Raw genomic sequence first — 23,075 nt, forward strand, 5'->3', positions numbered from 1 at the left:
TATTAGCCGGATGCTAACTCTAAATTCCAGATAGAGGAGGGAAAAAAGTTCTCCAAATGACAGCAAGTCTATTCCAGGCAGTCTCATAAAAGAACCCTTAGAGATAATGAAAGTATGTGTTACCTATGACTGAGCTAAAATGGTGCCAAGGCCTGGCAATTCCTTTTTACTGCTGACACATCCCTGTATGGTATAGAACATCAGCATTGCCTCCAGGTCAATGGAATAGGGTGTCCCTGTCAATGACATAATCGAATACACTTTGAGAAGGAACAAGGGCTTTTAGGGATGGCTCAGAAACTTGATTGCTTTTCCATTTATTTTTAAAATGCAAATTACACTAGTAAGTCAAAAAAATCACTCTGTTAAAAATACATTCAGAATTAACAAATGCAAAAAAAAAAAAAAAAGACACAGGATTGTAACTCTTGCCTTCTGAATATTAGGTTTATAACAAAAGCTCAGCCTAGAAAAATAGCATTCTTCACCGGATTTTGAGGAGGATACAGCTGTACAACTTAGATGTTTTTCCAGATAGAATCACACTACTGTGCTCCCTGCCCACTGATTCCTTTTTAGTAGTCAACAACTGTTTTTAAAAATTTTGGTGGTGATGATAGTAGTGATTAGATGGTAACTTGGCTGCAACTTAAAGCAGGAATATGAGGGTTTAGTCCCTGTGCATTTAAATCTCTATCCATATACATGTCTTATAAGGTGGAATCTCATCACAGCATGAATGTACGGTGAAACCTCATTTTTAATAGTCACATTAATACTCACATTAGAATAATTTCTGGCATGTATAGTATTTATATTTTAAGAATCAAAGGATACATTGGTAAGTATTTTTCTCATACATTAAACATGCATGTCACTATAAAATCATCATATGAGGTTTCACTGACATGTTTGTGATTGTATAATTTTATGCATGTATATATGGACAAACATATACAAACCACTGAGAAAATTCAAGCATAAGTGCTGGAACTTTTTTCTGTAGTTTATATTCTAATAGTAACCTTTGTTCCTTTGTTATTTTCAAATGCGTATATGTGTAGATCACAGACATCCATGCAGACACAGTAATGGGACTGGTTTATGTAGATTTGGATGGGCTAACGTTCAAAGTAGGTTAACCCAATAACTGAAACTTCTTAGAAACAAGGAGAAAAAGTTGCTCCATGCCAATTTATAACTTTTCAAGTCTGAATTTCACTGCATTTAAGGGTGGTGTATTAGTTCTAAAAAGAAAAAAATTGATTTTAGTGTCTCAGGTGGATCCAAAAAAAATGACTCATCTGAGTTCCTGACAAGCCTGAGCTAATTATGTTTTTCACTAATGAAAACCAAATAATGTCTGAATATATAGAACAAAATTTCCTAGGAATTCAGAATATTCCATAAACACATTGACCTACTATTAAGTTTCCAAAGGCATCTTGTTGCCAACTACGTCAACAGCACAGTTTTTCTGCCACAATAATACAGGAGGATTAAAATACACTCTAACACACAACAGATCCCCCAAATACCACAAAGAGATCTCAAATATTTCACCAAGGTAACTATTGCTCCCCCCACCCACCCAAAAAATAATCTCGTACGCTGAAGTTAGGAAAAAAAGTTCACCTACATAGGGGCTTCCATTGGAATTAGATATAAAAGAGTAAACATAGCTAATACATATTCAGTTGGCCTCTGTTGATAGAAATCCACAGCTGTTTCTGTGTTAGTAAAAGACATTTGTAGATACTTATAAAAGCACCTAGAGTGCAATAAATAAAATCAGTGAGTTAAGCCATTTCTGTTCTCTGCTTCCAGTAGATTAATGAGTTTAGTAGATTGATACGTTCCACTTTGTCCCACCCAACCCCCTCAGAAGACCTTATTGAAGAATTATAAAGATGACGATTATTACTTTGTTATTATTACTTGTCTTTTTTTGGCCACCATGGAGGCTCAATGGTAAAAGCACTTTGCTGACAGCTGGCAGTTTTTGTACACAGACACACTGCAGTTGCTGAGCTATGCAGTCTTGTTTCTTGACATGACACACACAGACTTGAACTCATTTGGAATTAATAGCAGTGTGTTAGCCTAAAGGAAGTGACTTGGGGGTGTCTGCACTGAGATTCTCAGGCGCACAACTTAGGTGGGTTAAGGCAAGTATGTACGGTACAGCCTTTAGGGCAAACAACCTGCCATTTCAGACTTCAGTTACAGGATCGTCATGGCATGTTTCGTTTGTTTGTTTTTTGCAATTACGTTGCCTACATAGCCGTGGTGCTATCAAGACATATGGAGTGCAGAAGACAGGGCTCTCAAGCTAATGTGCCCTGGATGACTTCGCAGCTGGCAGAGGCCGACTGGCTGGGCTGCAGAGCAGTTAGTGACGGCCAGCAGAGGGCACCAGCACGTCTCCTTATGAACTTTCCAGAGGCCTGGGAGAAAGCAGCCTGCTTCCAGGAAATCCATGATGGGCATATCCTGCATATCTGTCTGTTTCAGTTAGGAAGAGGAGGCCAAGTACAATTGGTTGTGTGCCCGCATGTGTGTGTGTGTGCCTGTGTGTGTGTGTCTGTGTGTGTGTGTGTGTGTGGTCCCAGTGTACATGGAGGCTTTATGTTTTGTTAGTATGTATATATATTTAAACTTAGTTGCTTCTTGCTCTTCAAAAAATGCAGGAGGCCACTGCGAAACAAGTTCTTTGAACGGTCCAGGAGCTGATATACTGAAGCCATTTGTATTATTTCGACCTGAGAGAGAGAGAAAAAAGATGTTTTTAATCAAGGGTGAGAGCTCAGCACCTTTTCTCACCTCTCCAAGCACAAGAGTAAACCAAAAAAAAAAAAAAAAAAAAAAGAGATCCAAAGCCCAAATTGTGCTTTAAATAGACAATTTTCCTCTCCTCAACTTTTTCCTCGGTGCAACCTTTTGGATAGAGGCCATTTATGGTAATTTAAAATCCATTTTCTGGGGGCAAATGAATATGTATTGCTGTACAATTAGGCTGTCAAAAAGAATGCAGTGTTTTCAAATGTGGTCTGATATAGCATGGAGTATTCTCACATTTATACTGCAGGGAGCCCAAACAGATCTCGACCTGCTTCGGCACATAGGTCAGTGGTAGTCAAAGCAGCTACTTTGTTAGAAAATCAACCTGCGGGTGTGGGAATGTTTTTCCGCAGCAACTTCATAGCCATTATTTGTTTCAAAGAGTTCTCCAAACTGTAAGAGAAAAATTAATGAAAACTCTTCCCTTTTAGATGGATTATAGATAATCTGAAGAATTACAGGCCAAGAACATTCACCCAACTTAACTTTAAAAAAAGAGGACTGTCTATTCATTGACTACAGGAACTGAAACACAGCTGTGAATGGAGGTCAGTTAGGACAGTGTTTTCAAAGCCTTGTCCAGGCTCTGAGCCACAGAAGATTTGCTGGGTATAATGGAAACCCCACAGCTAAAACTGCGCATTGCTTTTAAGCATCTGTTTTCCTTCTAAGGAATGGCTTTTATTTCCAGTTGCTATATAATATCATTGGGGTGCTTGAACTGGCCCATGATGTTAAATTACTCTTATTTTATGAGACTTATTTATGGCAGGTTGACAGGAGAAGGTCCACCCCACAGGACAAAGATACAGGAGATGCTCAGGTCTCTGCCTCTCAGCAGGGGATGAAGTTTATGCTTGAATCCGTTTTGGTTTTTCATGGGATTTTAATAGGCAGTGACTCTCCAGTGATTGTATTTGAGGGCTACACAGTTGAAAAAGCGCTTCATTCAACACCACATATAATGTGAAATCAAAAGGGAATAAAGGGAACGCAGGAAAAGGGGAGGGTGCAGGCATGTATGGAACTATGGCAGCTAAGTTAGTGTGAGGAAGTAAAGATAAGTAAATATAAAATCAGGGAATGAAATGTCAGAGCAAACTCAGCAGTCCACATAAGAATTTGGAAAAAACTAAGCGGTCAGGAAAACCGGTTGATAATTGGGGCTGTGTAAGTAACGAGTTGTGTGACCTTTGTTTTTCTTTTCTTTCATCTCGTTTCCTCACCTGTAAAATAAAATCTTAGTGTTCTAGTACTTGAGGTCTGCTAGAGGATTCTTTGTAGAAGGCATGGTAGTAGTATTTTGACTGGTGACTTATTAAACATTTAACTTATTTCATGAGCAGTGAGACTTGAAAACTCTTATATAATTTTACTATTCTCAGGCAGTAAGGAGGAAAATAATATTTTTATTACTTTTGGTTCAGCATTTAAAGTACTTATAAAATCACGAGAAGTTTTGTCTTCAAGGAATTTCATTCTGGACATTAAATTTGAAGAGTCCTCTATTTAAAGACAACATTGGAATTATAAATGCCTGGTTTGAAACTATAGTCTTGATTATATATAATCAGCATTCTCATGTTATTATCAGAGCTGATCCTTACAGAGTGGTTGCATCTAATTTATTATATTTTGATCATATTTATTGATCATTCATATTGACCAACACAATGTAATATTATATGATAAGAATGTTGTGTGATATTGTCAGAAGCAAGAAATTGCAGGGCTTGTAGATGTTCTGGTCTACTCTTGAGCACAAACATATTGTTACATGTTACTTGGGCTGATATATGTGATATATTGTTTACAGAGGAAACCTTTTGGGAATGAAATACAGTGTATGGTGATTTCTGAGTTGATAAAATCTTTTCATGAGTAATATTGGTTAACATAAGCATTGTTACTACATCTAAGAAATTATGTTTATTAAACATGTAGTATGTGACATGTCCTATGTCGTACATGCTCTACAAGCATTGTTTTATGTAAATTCAGAACAACTATATGAAGTGCATATGCTATTGTCTCTATTTTGCAGGTGAGGAAACTTAGGCTTGGTGAGAATAAAGTTATTCAAATAAAGTTATAGGTCCAGGGTCATAAAGAATTTTATCTCATGCAGTCTGCCTTCAGTAGCTCATCTTAACCCCTACTCCTTACCACTACTCCTTACTGCTTTGACTTTATTTTTTAATAGAACACTTTACACAAGGCTATGTTACAATATTGAGAAGAATGGTAAAGAATGTAAAGGATTTATCATTTTATTTTTTGCTTAAGCTATCAAATCTGGGAGGATAGGAATGTTATGGTATAAATAGAAATACAACTATAGTATGGGGCAAAACAAAAAGAAATATCAGAGGAAAAAGGTTAAGAAATGTTTCCTAAAGGAAGTATATTTTAAGATACAATTTGAAGGAGAGTGGGATTTGAAAGAGTGGAATTTGGGGAAAAAAACCCAGCATTTGGTGTCAAGAGAACAGCATGGACAATTGGAAAAATACATGTCATATTTGCAGATGGTAAGAGTTTTAGTTTGGCTGTAAAAAAAAAAAAAAAAAAAAAGGATAAGGGGAGATATCAGACTATGTGTGCCCTCAATAGATGATAAGCTTCAGGAAGCAGAGACCAGTTCTTATTTATCATTACATTTTCCTGGGGTCTCCCAGCATTGTCTGCATATGGTTGAGACTATTAAAGGTTGAAGAGGAGAGATAATATTTCAGTAGAACACTGGGGCCAGATCAGAGTAGATTTGCAAAGTCTGATAAGGAGTTTTGACTTTGTTCAGTAGGCAATAAGGAGTCATTGATAGGTTTTGGACAGGGGCCTAACATAATCAGAGTGGTACTTTAAGAAGATTAATTTGGCAGTCACATGGAAGGTGGGATAGGAGTTCTAAAATAAGAAAGAGACTGGAAAACTTCAGTTAATGATTGCCTGAATTAGGGCAGTGGTTTTGGGAATGTAAAAGAGGGGATGTGTGATGTCCTGTTTACAAAAGGGATGCTTTGAATGACATACAGTATTGGCTGATTTCTGAACTCTTTTTTATGAGTGGTGTTACCAAATGCTTTTGGGAAACTACAAGAGACACACACAAAATGCAGGCATGATGCATAGATCATTCCCTTTGTAAAGAAAAGCTTAAAAGGGGATGTATAAGGATTACTTTAATCTCTCTGGAGGAGAAGTAATCCAAAAAATGTGTTTATTATCCTACACACTAACAATATTAAAAGGTAAAATGATTCAATGGTGGAGGACAACGACGACAAACACATATCTTCAAAGAGAGAAGCTCACATTTCGAAATGAATTGGAATCTTACTTTCTATTTTGATCTTCGCTTGCAATTCAGCATATCACTTGATGCTGATATATAGAATTTGTTATCAGTTGTTATCCAAGGGAATTTGCCTAAACACAGATATAAAAATCAGGCTCTGATTGTATGTCTGCTCTCTTGAGTGCTAGAGTTAAGGGTCTGATAAGTTTCAGTGTTAATATTCTGGTTTCATTTTCACTTTTCACACCAGAAAAATGAAAGAGTATTACTATTTTTTAACACTACACATAATTAAGGTGATAACCTATCATTTATCATCCAAATGAGAACACTTTTAAGACTAATAGGGTGTGCTGGTAATAATTATATCAGGACAACCCATGTAAACTAAGACTGTACTGGGAAAACCAGGATATATGGCTTATATATAGTTACATATAACTACCTACAATGTTATATCATTTTCAAAATATACAAATTTTGGATAATTCAAAGAAGTTGTATATTATATTGGATTTTTAGCCATGTAGTTGATACTTATGTAAGACTACTTTTAAAAGTAACTTTAGAGATGGCTTTCCTGATAAGTTAAATATTATTCATAATTTTAAAGAAATTTATTAGAATTATCTCAGTCAGAACAATATTAATAGAAGAGAAAATACTGAAAGTAAATGACTGAAGGAAAGCTGCATGCCATCTATTTTGTGCCACAATAACATTTTCTTAATCATCTTTTAGTATCCCAGAAGAATACCTCCAAAGTAAAGTACTTACATGTACATAGGCTGTAGCTGTAAATGAGATGTCTTCTGAGGCCCCTGATAGCCATAAGAGTCAAAGCCACCTATGAAATCAACTGAAAGGGACAATTGCCTTAATTAGTTAACTTTTCAGAAGAGATAAACGTTCATGATCAAGGTCTCACACAGATTACTAATATAAACCTTTTAATAATCTATTAAACCAGAACTAGCTAATTGTGGAGGAAAAAAGATAGTTCCTTCAAGGCAGTGATTTTTTTCCCCCCTCAACTGTGAGATTCAATTATTGCTTTACAAGAATCTATTCACTTGGGAGAAGAAATTTATATACTCCTTTGAAGCAACCAAGACCTAATTGGAGCAATAAAATTCACTTGCACAATTAAGATGCTATATGTCTTTTTGGTTAGCATGGAGATTTTCTGCAACACATTACAAATGTAAAAAATAATGATCGCTCAAGTGCATGTACCTATCAGCAATTGCGGCACTAGTAATAGTGTTACATCCTATGATTGTCAAGTACAAGGTGCTATGGTGGTGGTCATGTAAATTAGCTCAAAATGGCTGTCCCCTGCCATTATGTGGTTCATAATCTCAAATAGACAATCAGAAATAAAGATGTGCAGCAAACTCTAACCAAACATTCAAATGCAGTACATACCTAGGTATTTAAGGTACAATGAGATGTAACAAGAGTTACTGTGGTAGATTATATTATCCAAAATGGCTGCAACAATATCTCCTATTCCATATCTGCCTGCAGTGTGACCTTGACACTCACCCCATCCTGAGGTTTGGGTCTTTGTCCCTTCCTCTTGAACCTGGGTAGAACTTTGTGGCCACTTTGACCAGTAGAGTATGGTAGAAGTGACACTTTGTGACTTCCAAGGCTAGATCAAAAAAATGTCATGCACTTTGCTCTTTAGGGATGCTCTCTTTTGGAACACAGCCATCATGCCCGAACTAGGAATCCCAAACTAGCCCACGTGGAGAGATCAATGGAGGACCCTCGGATATGATTTTGGCTGACAGGCTAGCTAAGGTCCCAGCTGATAGTCACCATCAACACCCAGACATGTGACAAAAATTGCCTCCAAATGATTCCAGCCCCAAGCTGTTGAGTCAGCCCAATCTTGGAGTCTCCCAGCTGAGGGTCCTGACATCCGGGATCAGAAACAAGCTATCCTCACTGTGCCCTGTCTGGATTCTTAACCCACAGATCCATGATCATAATAATGCTTGTTTTATACCACTACATTTTGGAAGGGGTAGTAACTGGGACAGTAAATACTAAGAGTGCTGTGAAAATGTTTTGGTTTTGTTTTTTTCTTTCCCATTCCTGGATGTGGAGGTCATGTGGCGGGGCAAAAAGAGGCAAAACAACAAAAAGCTGACAAGATAGATGACAGGAAGAAGAAAGAGAGGAAACTAGAAACTGAATTAGGATGCTAGAGGATGTCTTTACTTTTTCTAATATCTCTTTCTGTTGGCTTAGCTTTGACTAGTTTTTGTTCTTTTTAATATCCTAAGTGTTACAGGTAGAAATTGGAGCAAGTAACATAAAGTCCATGATGTCTGTTTAGTGGGGAAATCTTTTTATTTTTTTAAAATAGATTTTATTTTTTAGAACAGTTTTAGGTTCACAGCAAAATTGAGAAGAAAATACCAAGAGTTGCTATATATCCCCTCCTGCCCCCCACCCCGCCCAACATGTGCACAACCTCCCCTACTGTCAACATCCCAACCAGAGTGGTGCATTTGTTATGGCTGATAAACCTATACTGACATATTGTTACCACCTAAAGTCCAGAGTTTGTATTACGGTTCACTTCTGGTGTTTTAAATTCTGTAGGTTTTGACAAATATGTAATGACATGTATCCACAATGTTAGTATCATACAGAATAGTTTCACTGCCCTAAACGTCCTGTGTTCTGCCTTTTTATCCCTCCCTCTCCCCTAATCTCTAGCAACCACTGATCTTTTTACTGTCTCCATAATTTTGCCTTTTCCAGAATGTCATAGAGTTGGACTCCTATAGTATCTAGCCTTTTCTGATTGGCTTTTTTCACTTATTAATATGCTTTCAAGGTGCCTCCGTGTATTCTTTTGATTTAATATCTCTTTTTATCATGAAAACCCTTTTATTGAGGCAGAATTTCTCTTCTGGTCAGAAGTGGAATAGTACAGCAGTCCCCCCTTATCTGCGGGGATACAGTCCAAGACCCTTAGTGGATGCTTGAACCATGAATAGTACTGAACCCTATATATACACAATACTATTTTTTTTTCCCTATACTAACGGATGGGTAGCATACACAGCATGAATATGCTGGACAAAGGGATGATTTATGTTACTGGAGGGACAGAGCAGGATGGTGTGAGATTTCATCACACTACTCAGAATGGCTCATGATTTAAAACTTATGAATTGTTTATTCCGTTTAATCTTTTCAGACTGCAGTTGACAGCAGGCAATCGAAACCATGGAAAGTGAAACTACAGATACGGAGGACTACAGTGTAATGAAAAGGACAGAGATCCTGATGTTAGAAGGATCAGGGTTCAAATACTGCTTTGACCACTTGCCAGCTGTGTGACCTTAGACAAATCACTTAACTTCTCTTAACACAAGAATTATAATACTTAATACTATTAGTGTGAGGATAAAATAAGGAACGTAGAGCCCTGGCTGAGACATGCAGTATGGAAGAAGAAAATTAAAAACCCTTAAAAATTCAGGATTTTCTTTATAATTCTTCTAAACCATGCAGTTTAGGAGAAAGGTAGAAAGTGTTTTAATTTGGAACAACTATAGAACTATATCAAATATTTTATAGAAGATGAATTAAAAGAGAGGGAACCTCTTTTGTTTTCTGAATAGCCCACGTTTGCACATTAGCTAATATAAATGGTACCAGAAGAGCTGTAAAATAATTGAATGGCAACTATATTTAAAGTTTGTATTTTGAGAAATTATTTTCCACGATTGGGGATTCATTGCAGATAGTGCCTAAATTCCTGTTCATTGGGGTTCACTCTTACCAACATTAAGACTTAAGGACTAGTTTTCTGAGAGGCATTCAGGCATTAAAGTTTCCTTGTTCTGAGGTTCCCTGTTAGTAAGATGGTCCCCACCCTGGTGCTGGAGAAGAGAGTGGGAAGATGTAAACAGTAAGGTCTCCTCCACTGAAACCGAGATCCAAGTCAACCTCAGGCTTATTAGTGTTGTCATTGTTGTTTTGAAATATTTCCTTAGCTTGATTCCAGAGGTGTGAGATGGATGGCAGAAAAAAACAGATGGTAATTTATAAGTCAGAGACTGTGCAGTGAACCAAGGGATAACCAGAAAAAACCAAGATGAATCTTCAAGTCCAAAGGATAGAATTGGGACCAAAACTGGGAAACAAAGCTTGAGTCAGGAGCAGTGTAGACCTTCTGGAGACATGAGAAAAGGCCAGAAGGGAAATGAGATGTGTCTGAGTACTGTTGCGCATGGAGGTTGAGTTGTCTGCGTCTTGCTCTTATTAGCCATCTATCTGGTGTGTGGGTTGGTAGAGCCGATTTACAACTACCCAGCTGGGGAGGATAGCGCTAAAGCTTTGACAGAAGGATTGTGATTGTTCTGGTCATTCTGGTCGTTCAGATCATCTGGGGCCGTGGAAAAGGATGCAACAGCATATGACTCAGAACCAAGAGGAGAAAAGAAGAGGATCTGAGTGTAACCAGGATGCATTTTTACCATCTCACTTGTGAGGAGGCATTCAAATTTAAATCAGAATCAAAGGATATATTTTCTGTAATGTATTTTATATACCTGCCTGTGTTCACAGCCAAGGAATTTATGTAAGGTCAGTTTCCACATGTACTCATTCTCAGTAATTGTTTGGATGTCTTCCTAAAGACCTGAAGGAGAGGAATATGAATAAGCTGGATCCAACTGACCACACTAGAGTTAAGAGTGTGGTGGTCAGTGTAGGTAGACATGGTTCTCTGCATCTTTTACAGAATGGTGTTTCACCCATAATTTGGAACTCTTTGGGGTGCCAAGTGGGTGGAGAGCATAGTAGAAGAAATTATGTTTTTCTCTCTTAAAATTGAATTACTGGGGTTAGCTTACATTTTTAGAATACCCTTAATACCACTTTGGTCTGTTTTCTGTTTCTTTTATATAATTACATTTATTTAGGCTCTAAAGAGGCTACTGAATATTGTAAAACTTTCCTAAGCAATAGGAGTCATGAAACAGCTAACAGGTACTTCTCCAAGTAATTGTGATGGCATCTAGATGTTTGGCTCATAGCTCAAATTTGTTGTCTAGGAGGATGTTGCAGCCTTTAATGGAACAAAAAGAATGAGAGGAGGGAGTTGGTGTTTGGCTTCATTAGGAAATGTAGTATATGTGGCACGTACAAGCAGCAAGGACCAGGAAACACTTGGGAAAAGGGAAATGTAATCGTAATTGGTGCAAGGCAGATTAGGGACCTGCTGGGATTTTAGAGATTAATTTCTTTTCCCTCATTCAGCTTTATTGTGCTTTATTGAAAACTATGTCCACCTGACATATTGTGAATCTACTTTTTTGTTGTTGATCCCATCACTATAATTTAAGCTGCATGAGATTTACTATTTACTACAGTAGCCCCAGAACCCAGAACAGTGTCTGGCTCATGGAAACCATATTTACTGAATAAACTCTTTAGGCTGTTTTTTTTGTTTTGTTTTGTTTTTTTGTTTTTTTAAAGACAATTGATTTAAGCATGGAAGATGCTGGTAAAATTTCTAAGTGAAATTTGACTGAGTGCATTTACCCTTTCCTTCATAAGGTCTTGAATGATAATAAAGAGAAGACCTTTTATAGAAGGTCTAGAATGTCAATGATTGCTTAGGTCCTGTGAGATAAAAGAAATCTTTTGGATACCAATGGGAAGAAGGCACCACTCTAGTCTCTTTGATCTAGGGGAGTAGAAGGAAAGAGGCTAGGACATGCTTTAGCATCAAGATGACTGGGCTTAGAGGGTAATCCATTGACGAATGCTATGTTGCAAATGTTGATAATTGCTAGGGAAAACATTGCTTTCTTTCTGGCCAGTTCATAGCATCCTAAACAGAGGTACATGACTGGGTAGAAGGTGACAAAATAAAATAAAATCTGTACTTGTTTAATCTTTGCCTCATTGGAGTGATTTGCTTTTGGTCCTCTGAAAACAACTCAGGAATGTTATTTTCTTTGCAAATGTTACAGCGTTGTCTCTTCGGCTTAGTGTTCCCATCTGCAATATGGGTGTGTTTTTGTCTACTTACCAACAGAGGCACAGAGATGCCCAATGATTTTAAATTAGTAAAGTGCCATATCAGTTTAATAACTATGATTTAGTAAAACTTAATAATAGTGGGATTTCGAAATTACCAAGTAAGAGAAAAGTGCTTTTTGAATAAATATTCCTCACTCAAATATGTTTCCTGTTGTGAGCTTCCCTTTTATTTAAATCTTTTAATCATGAACTCTGAGTTCAGCAAACTTAAAACTGCTTTTTAAAATACATGTTGGCAGGGAGGTATTGTAATATAATATTGTACCTTGGTTATTAATGACAAAGCCACTAGGCAACACACTCTCTTTTGGAGACAGAGCTGGAAAAGGCTATGGGGGGAAATTTTAACAGGCAGTTCACAGAAAGCTAAGCCTAAATATTTGGAAGAACTCATTGAAAGACATTAAAAAATTTGTGTGGGCCTATGAAAACAGAGTGTAAATCCATTGTCTCTGCAGGTCCCTATTTCAAGGGTACTTATCTCCAGTTGCACAAAAGGAATTCAGAGCATAACCTACTGTAGCCCAAATTCAAAAGCCCCACCTTCCTCCCACACAGACTTACTTGGTGGCAGCAGTTCAGCTTCCTGTGTGAGCTTGATGAGCTCAGTCTGGACTTGTATCTCTGAGTGGACTCAGAGCTATTTTTTTTTTCTGATTAGGAAAACACAACCCTTTGTAGGGGTACTTTAGTCTGTTATTGCCTGAAAGGTCACTGAAGTGTGATGCTACAGAGAGCTTCTGGCAGGCGAAACATGCATTGAATGACATGAGACTTATTAGTTAAATCATGGCAGATGCTTCACTTCCTAAGCTTGTTCAGAAAATAACATTTTCTCAGGGTCTTAGGATTCTATTTTCCATGTTTCTCTCTTAGTTGTATCAGAACCAGATCTTCAATATTTTAAACTTGGTAACACATTTACATATACTAAAAACTGGAAGTGGAATGCAATCACTACAATGGTATAAAAACGAAATATTTCTTTAGTTAGAGATCATTTGAGTAACCACTTTAAACTGTTGGTTCTAAAAAATAAAAATGAAATATAAGTTTCCACTTGATAAACTGTTTTGTCTTTTCACTCTTGCCTATTTTTGCTAATTCTCAGTGTGGCCAGTACCTTAGGTGAGATTTGAAGAAACACATGCTGGTTTTCTGCTGAGACCAGGATCTTGCTATTGAATCTTATTCTAATAATCTAATGCCATCACTGGCTACATCACAGGGAAAGTATGAAGTAATATAATGATTGAGGGCTTGGTAGTTGGAAGACCTGGGCTCAGGTGTGCCTTCCCTTCTGACCAGCATCATATCCACAAGCAGGTCACAATTGCTCTGAGCCTGACTTTCTTCCTCTGTGAAGTAGAGATAATAAAACAATTCCAACTTCACAGGGTTATATGTGTTTAATACTTAGATGCATGTATTTTATGGATGCACTACAGGTAGATTTGGGATCTCATCTCTTTTAACAAGGGATTTATACCAAAAGAATGATTCAAATTATGCTTTAAAATATATATTTAGGTTCTTTACTGAAAGGATGAGAATTTTTCAGGCCAGGGAAGTAGATGGAGATAAGGGTCAAAGAAGAGAACTTTGTGTTAGAATTTACTGGAATTTTGTATGGAATGACATGAGTGTGGAAATCATCAGCGGAAGCTGAGGTAGGTTTATGGAAACCCTTAATGTCCACTTGGTTGGTTGATTGTGGTCTGGCAAGTAGTAGGAAGGTGACATCTGTGACATATTGTGGAAAAAAAGGGAAGATATATTAAAAAAAAAAACTATGTAGAACTGAGTTTCCATATTTCAAATAGTTTTGGAAGTCACCTTATATATTATCCAAAAGGATGGGGAGAGACTAGGCCCGGCCTGGTTTGTAGTCTATGAGACTTTGACCCATATGTAGGGAAGAGGAACTTTACAGTGGAGTGGGCGAGAATGAAGGCACCAAGAGCTCATCTCCTGAACCAGGCAGAGGGGATGAAGCCAAGGCTTGGTGGAAGGATTGCTTTGGAGAGGAAAAGCTTAATGGTTCCTCTCAGATTTGGAGAGGGTTTCTAAAAGGCAGAAAGATAATTGCTGGTATAGAATTGTTGAGGTTCTGAGGGAAAAATGGAAGGAGTTTGGTAGCTTTGATTTTCTCAGGTTTGGGAACTAGACTTAAGGAACTTGGAAAGGTTTGGAGCACGTCCTGTGGTGACTGTGGTGCACTGTCCATGGGAGAGGAGTGAGAGCCTTGTTGAGCAGGAGAGAACATCCAGCTGGGTTTAGGGACTCTCTCCAGCCATGTGCAGCAACCCAGGATTAGGAGTGGAGAAACTGCACCTGAGCCTCATCAGACAGGGTTATGGAAAATCCAAGGATGGTGGAAGAGAAAGCAAGGAAGGAAACTAAGTGTGCCTGTAAGAGCATCACCGCTCTTGTGGATTCAGGAGACAGATGATGAGCAGAAAGATAAACAAAGATTCCAGTGGAGGGAAGCTCCTACATAAAGATGAAGAAAAATTCCTCCAGGAGGGAAGCAGGAGAACAAGGAGGGAGTAAAGATAGGAGTTTATAGTCAGGCAGAGAATTTTAGAACTGGTGATTTTTAGAGAAGCCTTCTTCCTCCATAATGAAGGTGATAAAAATTAGCCTCCTTGGTGACGGGAACTAAGGAGGTAGGTGAAGTGAGTGGTGACAAAGATGGTAAGAGCTGAGAAGATCAAGAAATTGTAAAGCTAGAGTCAGAAAATTATGTATTCAGCTATCTTTATTACTTTCAATAACTGTGGAATCGTGTGCAGAATATGATGAAATGGCTAAGCAAACTTGATCTTAAAGGTGTCTGGCCTCACTTTGTGCCATGGCGTTTGGGTGGGTTAGATTTACCAGTCTCTGTTTTGTTCTCCCCGATTAGAATGGCTTTCAATTATGTGACATGCCTTTCCGTCGAAATTGGAAAGAGCAGTTATTACAGGCTATAGGCAGGCTAGTTAGACATGATTGGGTATGTCTTCTCAGCTGACATCCAGGATATATTTACATATATTAGAAGGCACAGCCCATTTAAACGCAGTGGCTTTAATTAGGGTGTGGGCACATCAATGCAAACTTATTTAGGAAAGTGAAAAATAAAGCATGCATGCTAAAATCCCCCAGTAGAGAACTATTCCTCCCCTTGTAATGTTTGCTAACACAATCTTCGCATTATTTTGCAGCCTCCAGAAAGGAGGACTAAACCTAAATTACTCATCTTTATAGAACAACAATAGCAGTTTCAGGTACGAGGATGTCCAGTGGTTACTCTAATATTTTTCCAGCTATGTGGGAAAGGTGAAACTAGATTTGCTGTATGGGGTTCATTAAAAACACTTAAGATGATTCCTGTGTGAATTATGGTGTCCATTTGGTCAATACGGGTGGAAAAAGTTACCCTTTTTAAAAAAGACACCTATTTTTGTTAAATTCTGCATATCCCCCTGATTTGTCCTTTAGGTTTCGGTGGAAATGTCATTTCCTCAGGGAAGAATTTCCTAGTTTTCTTAACTGGATGAGGCACCCCTGGGGTATGTCCCCGTACCCCCACTCTCCTTGTCTGAACGCTCATCACGCTTTGGTGTAGTTCCTCCTGTGAACTGTGTGCTGGGCTGTAAGCATCAGGAGGGCAAAGACAGTGTCTGCCTCGTGCCTAGTGACTAACACGCAGCCTACCACGTGCAGTGGCTACTCGGCAAACATGTTTTGGAAGAATCTACGTCGAGTCTCACAGTGAAGTGATGTGTAAAGTATACCTAGAATCGGGAGACAAGTTCTGCTCCCAGCACTGCCTCTAAATGATTGACTCAGAGCAAATCAATTTCAGTGTTCCTTTCCTCAGCTGTAAAATTAGGGGATTAAAGCAGGTATTGCTAATATTGTTCATAGCGCTATGATCTGCACAATTCCATATTTGTGGGATTGGTTTACATACTGATAATAGCAATAAAACATTTAAAATGAACAAATCTGCAAAGGCATAATGAATGGGGAAATTTAGTGCAAAGGAGTTGTTTCCCCTCTGGCTGTTACTACTATCATGCATTGATTTTACTAAGCAAGTTTCCAGGGAGATGAACTGCTGAATAGGGTATATTGGAACCTGAGACATAAGACATGACAATTCCCAGTTGGAAAACAGAGTGATGAAAATGGTGGGACCTGGGAGAGAAGCAGCGGATTGACAGGTTTGGAGCCCACAGAAATACTGTGGCCTCCTTTTAATTTACTTCCGGGATGAAGGTATATGGATGAGTGACTATGTGCGTCCCTTTGCCTCTGTGCTCTTGGGAATTCCTTTAACATCAGCTTCATTAGTTACAGAGGCAGCAATCCATATCCAATTTTTTTTGTGTGTCAGGATTGTTCATGTATAAACTAGCCTTCTTTGTTGGAAACATTTGCAATTAATCCCATAAACAAACAAACAAAAAATGCAAATCCTGCACTGCCCCAGCCAACCCTGCTGACACTGAGACCAGACTGCCATCTATTATACACAGAAATGAATTGAAATTCTCACTTTGGGCCTAACCTAATTTTCCAGTGATAATAGGCGTGGATTCCCAGAAGCACTCTACACCTCTTGATAGTAACATCCTCATTTCCTTTCCTGGTAAATGTTTTAAATAAGATTTTAACACCAAAGGAAATTAACCTTTAAATTAATTGTAATTTTAAAATGCCATCACTGATTTTTGTCTTCAGCCTAATTACTTTCTATTATTTAAATAAACCTCGCCTCCTGTGAGCTTTAAGTTTGTTTCTCCTTCACTCCCTGCCACACAATGCCAACCCGTCCTCTGGAGGCCTTCCTGACTCTGCTGCTGGCGCAGCCTCATTTAAATGTCACAGGATTGCGGGTTCGCCCTGTGCTGCTTATTTACACGGCACTCCTGCAGCGCTCTGTGTTAAGGCTGCTCCACTCAGATGTTTTCATTCTGCGTACCTGGTGGCCATCCTTAGAGATGCAGTGTTTTTAGTCCTCCTGCTGTTAAGAAGGAGATAGCTAAGCCTGGCCTTCTGTTCCTATCAGATGCCATTTCCACCACTAAAGTAAAACTGGTCGTAATGAAATTGGCAACAGCCAGCATCATTTATCAAAAGACTAACTTTTTTTTTTTAATAAAGTTATACAATTTTTATTTATTTATTTATGGCTGTGTTGGGTCTTCGTTTCTGTGCGAGGGCTTTCTGTAGTTGCGGCAAGTGGGGGCCACTCTTCATCGCGGTGCGTGGGCCTCTCACCATCGCGGCCTCTCTTGCTGCGGAGCACAGGCTCCAGACGCACAGGCTCAGCAGCTGTGGCTCACGGGCCCAGTCGCTCCGCGGCACGCGGGATCCTCCCAGACCAGGGCTCGAACCCGCGTCCCCCGCATTGGCAGGCAGATTCTCAACCACTGCGCCACCGGGGAAGCCCCTCAAAAGACTAACTTTGAATGTACAGTCTTCTTTCTTAGCACGTCTCAGCTTTGGAGAGCTTTTAGACTTCTGTTTCCTGGGCCAGCTCTTTGTCTTGTTCTCATTTGTCCTTTCAAGGTAGGACTAAGGGATCCCAGCAATTTTATTTTGTGAGCATGTATATTGGTGCTAAAAGCATCCTATTTTTCTGCCACTTAGCTGCTTTCCTTCTCATGTCATTATCCATGTGGGTATAGAGAGAGATGGTGAGGAAACAAGTACAGGACACCCAGTACAGGTGGACTAGGTATTAGAGAATTGGAAGAGGCAGAATAAGCAAAATGGGAGATGTTTCTTTTAATCATTTCTGTAAATGTCACCACTTCTCCTTCCTTTCACATGCTGTTGCTTTCTTTTCCATTGAGGCAGATTAAAACAACTTGGATATTATTCATCTACTGGATCATGTCAGTTTTCTGCACCACATACCTCCTTTATTACACCCCAGTTAAAGGTCCTCCTTTGCTAGTAGGAATATAGTTACCTCAACATTGACTCTTTAGAAACAAGATCCTGATTGTTTCGAATCAGCAAAGGATAGGGAATGAATCAATTTCTTTCCCCGCTATTTTTGATTTGGGAACATTAGATTTATTTAAAGATGATTATAGTGTGCATGTATGTGTGTGTATGTGTGTGTATAATAAGCAGTAGAGTATAATGGAGGAGACGTTAAGAGAAAAGGGAGAAAATGAGAAGTGATTGTTAAAGAAGACTCAACCTGGACCTGAATATCCAAATTTAAAAATAAAGTGCATATGTTTTCTCTTCCCTGACCACAAGAGGGAGCAACTTAACAGCAGGCTGAAAAAAAGACCAGCACTAATTTTGGGAGACAATGTAAAAATTGTATCACTGTTAGGGAAGGCTGTTGTCACTAATAGGAGCTCGCATGTGATTGACAGGAGGCACATGTATATGTAAGCATTCGTTTCAGGTGCTGATCATCTAGGCTGTCTTTTATTTTTACATATGGCAGCTTATCTTTTTTTTCCACTTTCTTCCATTTGTCTAGAGAACGATGAAAGCTGCTTCATTCTAATTCATTATTCATTTACTTAAAATCAATTGGGGTCTAAAACAATGTCACATTTCCTTAGGAGTTTCCATATAGTCCAGGAAATGTTAGTGGAGAGCTGCTTGATTCGTTTATTTCCCGTATACTTACTGAGTCCTGCTTCAGGTTGGGGGTAGGCTAGATGCTGAGGATGTAGCGGTGGTCAAGATAGCTGTGGTCCCCACTAGCATCCCCTAACACTCTTACCCTGGGGGAGTCAACATGTGCTATATTATGTCAGAACTTCACCGATAAGCTCAGTGACCTGGGGCAAGTCATTTAATCTATATGGGCCTATAAAATTAAAGTGTTGAAATAGAGCAGTAGGCAGTAGTTTCCTATCATTTCAAACTCTGCAGTGTTCTTAGTTCACAAGAAATCTTAAGCGGAATCAAGAGCTGTAAAATTAAATAAATGCAGAGCTCCTGTGCTCTGGGAAGTTGGGAGAGGAGCAAGGTGACACCTTCTGCCTTGGCCCCACCATGATTCTGCAGGGCACTCGCTCGAGGTTAGTAGCACCTGAAGTCTGGGGCTCCAGACGCTAATCACATGTGATTCTGTTCAGAGACGGGGAAAGGAACGGCACATTTTGATTTTGTGGGAGCCTGGCAGATATGGACAAGGTTGTTTCACTCAGTCACCTTCAGAATTACAAAACAAATGCTATAAAGAAAACAATAATATACTATTTCATTTGATTGCTTGAGTATGATATTTGAACAGTAAAAATAGACACACCATTCTCATAACTCTACCTGTCAACCTGGCACCCAGGAACTTGGCACCTTTTTTGAACTGCTAATTGCCTACCCCTTAGGTTATGTTTGGAGAGTGATTTATAAATAATAAGAAAGAAAGCTCAGGTTACCAAACAGAATGTATAATATGGCCCTAACAACCAGATAGAGAGAAAGAAAAAGAAAGGAAGAAAGGAAGAAAGCAGACATATACCCAAATGTTACCTGAGAACCAGAATTCAAAATTGTGAAATCATTCTAATTTTCTTTTTGGTTTGTTTATCTGTATTTTCTCTACATTCTGCAGTAAACTTACATTCCTTTATAAACAGAAAGAACCAAATATTTTTTAATGGACGAGTACTCCTCCCTTGCCACCTCTACCCTCCCCCACAGGCGGGGAGAGTGTGTCCTTGTGCTCAGAGAATCCCATCCAAACTCAATGATCCTGTCAAACTGGAAAAGCGATCAAAACATACAGAACAGAGTTCAGTACACAGAAGTGTAGGCCAGCAGGCTTTAGAAGAAAAATCAAACAAAAATAACAGAAAATTATTAGCCTCAGAGAAGTGAATAATTTCCGTGGTTTGCTTTTCAAATGAAAGAGTCTATAAATCGATTATGACTTTTATCCCAAGGCCAGTTTATTTTGGAGAATTCAGGACAGGCCTTTATGCATCTGTGCTTGGTTGGTAGGTTTGTGCATGTGTGTATCTAAACGTGTGTTTAAACATCTAGAATTAATTTTCCAATATTTTTTTCAAAATAAGCCCCCTTAGGATATTTTTAAAATGACATTCTGCATATTTTCCCGGATGATTTGAATATTTAAGAACATTTGCAAACACATTGACTGTCTTTTAGAAAAGATAGTGACTACTTAGAAAAATGGATCCATTTTCCAGAGGACTGATGTTTATTTTTATTTTTAGTTTAACTATTAAGGCAAAGGTTTATAAGAAAACATAATAAAAATTGAGAAATCATGTTGCCTATTTTTTCTATTATGCATTAGTTATTATTTTTCCACAGCTGCATGTTTTCCTTTTAATTGTCACATCCAACAACTCTAATGAAGCTGATAAGTTCTTAGTTCTGTCACTGTAAGTGGACATCGGACTCTGGTGCAGAAGAGCTGAGGATTAAGGGAGAGAAGAGCTCCAAGTATAATAAAAGGCACCAGACCAGAAATCTCAGAACATTTTCTTTCTTTCACAGAATACTGTCAAAGAGAACAAGTAGAGGGGAATAGAAAACACTGGAGGTCATAAGGAAAACTCAGCATGGTTGGCAACAGATGATACAGTGAAGAGCCCAGCCACAAAGACAGCTCAGCGAGGGATGCACGCTCTCCTGGAGAAAGCCTTTTCTCCTAAGACATATCGCTGCCTTTTCATGAACAAATATATAAAAGTATGTTGTGATGGTTGCCCCACTCAAATAAGGTTCAAGTGTCAAGGCACACCCTCTGGAGCAGGTCCCAGCGTTTTTCTGGAGAGGAGCTTCTCATCTGAAGGCAGATCACCCCACCCCACAGCAGGCGATGCGGACCGGAACTCCTGCCTACTGGCAGTGAGCCAGGAGCAGGGAGGCTCCCATTACCACCTGGAGCCTCTTACCCACAGGCGTTTGGCGCGCCGGTGAGCAGACGCTCGCCCCGCTCTGTTCCTGGCGCGCCGGTGAGCAGACGCTCGCCCCGCTCTGTTCCTGGCGCGCCGGTGAGCAGACGCTCGCCCCGCTCTGTTCCTGGCGCGCCGGTGAGCAGACGCTCGCCCCGCTCTGTTCCTGGCGCGCCGGTGAGCAGACGCTCGCCCCGCTCTGTTCCTGGCGCGCCGGTGAGCAGACGCTCGCCCCGCTCTGTTCCTGGCGCGCCGGTGAGCAGACGCTCGCCCCGCTCTGTTCCTGGCGCGCCGGTGAGCAGACGCTCGCCCCGCTCTGTTCCTGGCGCGCCGGTGAGCAGACGCTCGCCCCGCTCTGTTCCTGGCGCGCCGGTGAGCAGACGCTCGCCCCGCTCTGTTCCTGGCGCGCCGGTGAGCAGACGCTCGCCCCGCTCTGTTCCTGGCGCGCCGGTGAGCAGACGCTCGCCCCGCTCTGTTCCTGGCGCGCCGGTGAGCAGACGCTCGCCCCGCTCTGTTCCTGGCGCGCCGGTGAGCAGACGCTCGCCCCGCTCTGTTCCTGGCGCGCCGGTGAGCAGACGCTCGCCCCACTCTGTTCCTGGCGCGCCGGTGAGCAGACGCTCGCCCCACTCTGTTCCCCATAGGTATTTTCAAATAGCCAACAGCCACATGGTGTGTGCGTGCGCGCGTGTGTGTGTGTGTGCGTGTGTGTGTGTGTATCTTTAGATATGGAATGTTATGGTCTGAATGGTATCCCCTTCCAAATTTATCTATTAAAGGCCCAACCTGCTATGTGATTGTATTTGGAGATGGGGCCTTTAAAGAGGTAATTAAGGCTAAAGAGGCCATGAGTGCGTGGCCCTAATTCAATAAAACTGGTGTCCTTATAAGAAGAGGAAGAGACGTGGGGGCATGCACAGACAGAGAAAAGGGGGCAAAGTGAGAATTCAGCCTTCTACAAGCCAAGGAGAGAGGCTTTAGGAGAAACCAAACCTGCCAGCACCTTGATCTTGGACTTCTGGCCTCCAGAACTGTGAGAAAATAAATATGCATTGTTTAAGCCACCCAGTCTGTTATATTTTGTTATTGCACCCCTAGGTGACTGATCTATGGGGGCGGAACTGCCCACATCTTCCTATTTGAAATCTTTGCTCCAAGGGTGGTTGTCATCTCCTGATGGGCACAGCAGATGGCAGTGTTGTCCTGTGAGTCTGCACAGCCAGTTGGCCTGTCAGGCTGGGGCTCTGGCTTAGGTAACCAGAGGGTCAGAGATGTAAACTTCAAGGCCCAGGGTTTTCATTGAGGAAATTAACAACAACTTTGCATTAAAGTGTCTATATAAGTATTTATAAAACTGGCCTCTGGAAAAGTAGATGAGATACTGTTTAAAAGGAGAAATAAAGAAAAAAATCTTAGGCGTTTGATGTGCCTGCAGGAACTCCCTCTAGTTCAATGATGATTTATTGCTATTTCGTGGAGTCTAAGTTTGACTCTTCGCGCATGGAGCCTGAACCCTCGCCTTAGCTCCCTAGAGGGTGGAGCCTCTGAGGCTCTCTGGCTACACTTGCTGCTGAGCCTCAGATATCAAAACTGAGCACAGAGCCGGTCCGCTTCCTATTGACGTCAAGAATACTTCAGTCTTCCAGCTGCCGTAATTAGGCCCTTATCTCCACAGCCCATTCTCAGCACAGCTACAGAACCCAAACTGTCCTGTGTTCCTTGTGACGCTCTTAGGAATGGAAACTTAACTAATTTGGCAGGTAGGGAGCTGGCATCTCCTCCTGTACTACACTCCCATCAGGTTGCTTCATTGCAAATCCACAGCAGGTAAGAATAGTTACACAGAGGTCCTTTCCCTGTTTATATATACATTAAACTTTCCCCATCTTTCAGGACTTACTTTCTGAGAGCATTTGTGTGCGTGTGCGTGTGCGTGTGTGTGTGTGTGTGTGTGTGTG

At 40.1% G+C, this 23,075-nt stretch overlaps 1 protein-coding gene across 3 annotated transcripts in view; it reads right to left on the reverse strand.

Annotated features, from left to right (window-relative positions):
• Nucleotides 1-320: 320 nt before the first annotated feature.
• Nucleotides 321-23,075, reverse strand: part of NKAIN2 (sodium/potassium transporting ATPase interacting 2) — a 994,258-nt gene continuing 971,503 nt past the window's right edge. For 2 of the 3 annotated variants that reach the window (XR_451808.2, XR_009005207.1), the window contains 3 exons: nucleotides 6,917-6,998; nucleotides 6,182-6,270; nucleotides 321-2,762 (listed from right to left, as the gene is read on the reverse strand). Coding sequence is in view for 1 of the 3 variants with exons in the window: in XM_057527951.1 (XP_057383934.1) it covers nucleotides 2,753-2,762; nucleotides 6,917-6,998 (92 nt within the window). In the remaining 2 variants the exon portion in view is untranslated. The remainder of the gene's footprint in view (nucleotides 2,763-6,181; nucleotides 6,271-6,916; nucleotides 6,999-23,075) is intronic. The other variant, XM_057527951.1, reaches the window with a different exon arrangement.

Source organism: Balaenoptera acutorostrata, chromosome 14, assembly GCF_949987535.1.
Source record: "Balaenoptera acutorostrata chromosome 14, mBalAcu1.1, whole genome shotgun sequence".
In the NCBI taxonomy this organism is placed as follows: Eukaryota; Metazoa; Chordata; class Mammalia; order Artiodactyla; family Balaenopteridae; genus Balaenoptera; species Balaenoptera acutorostrata.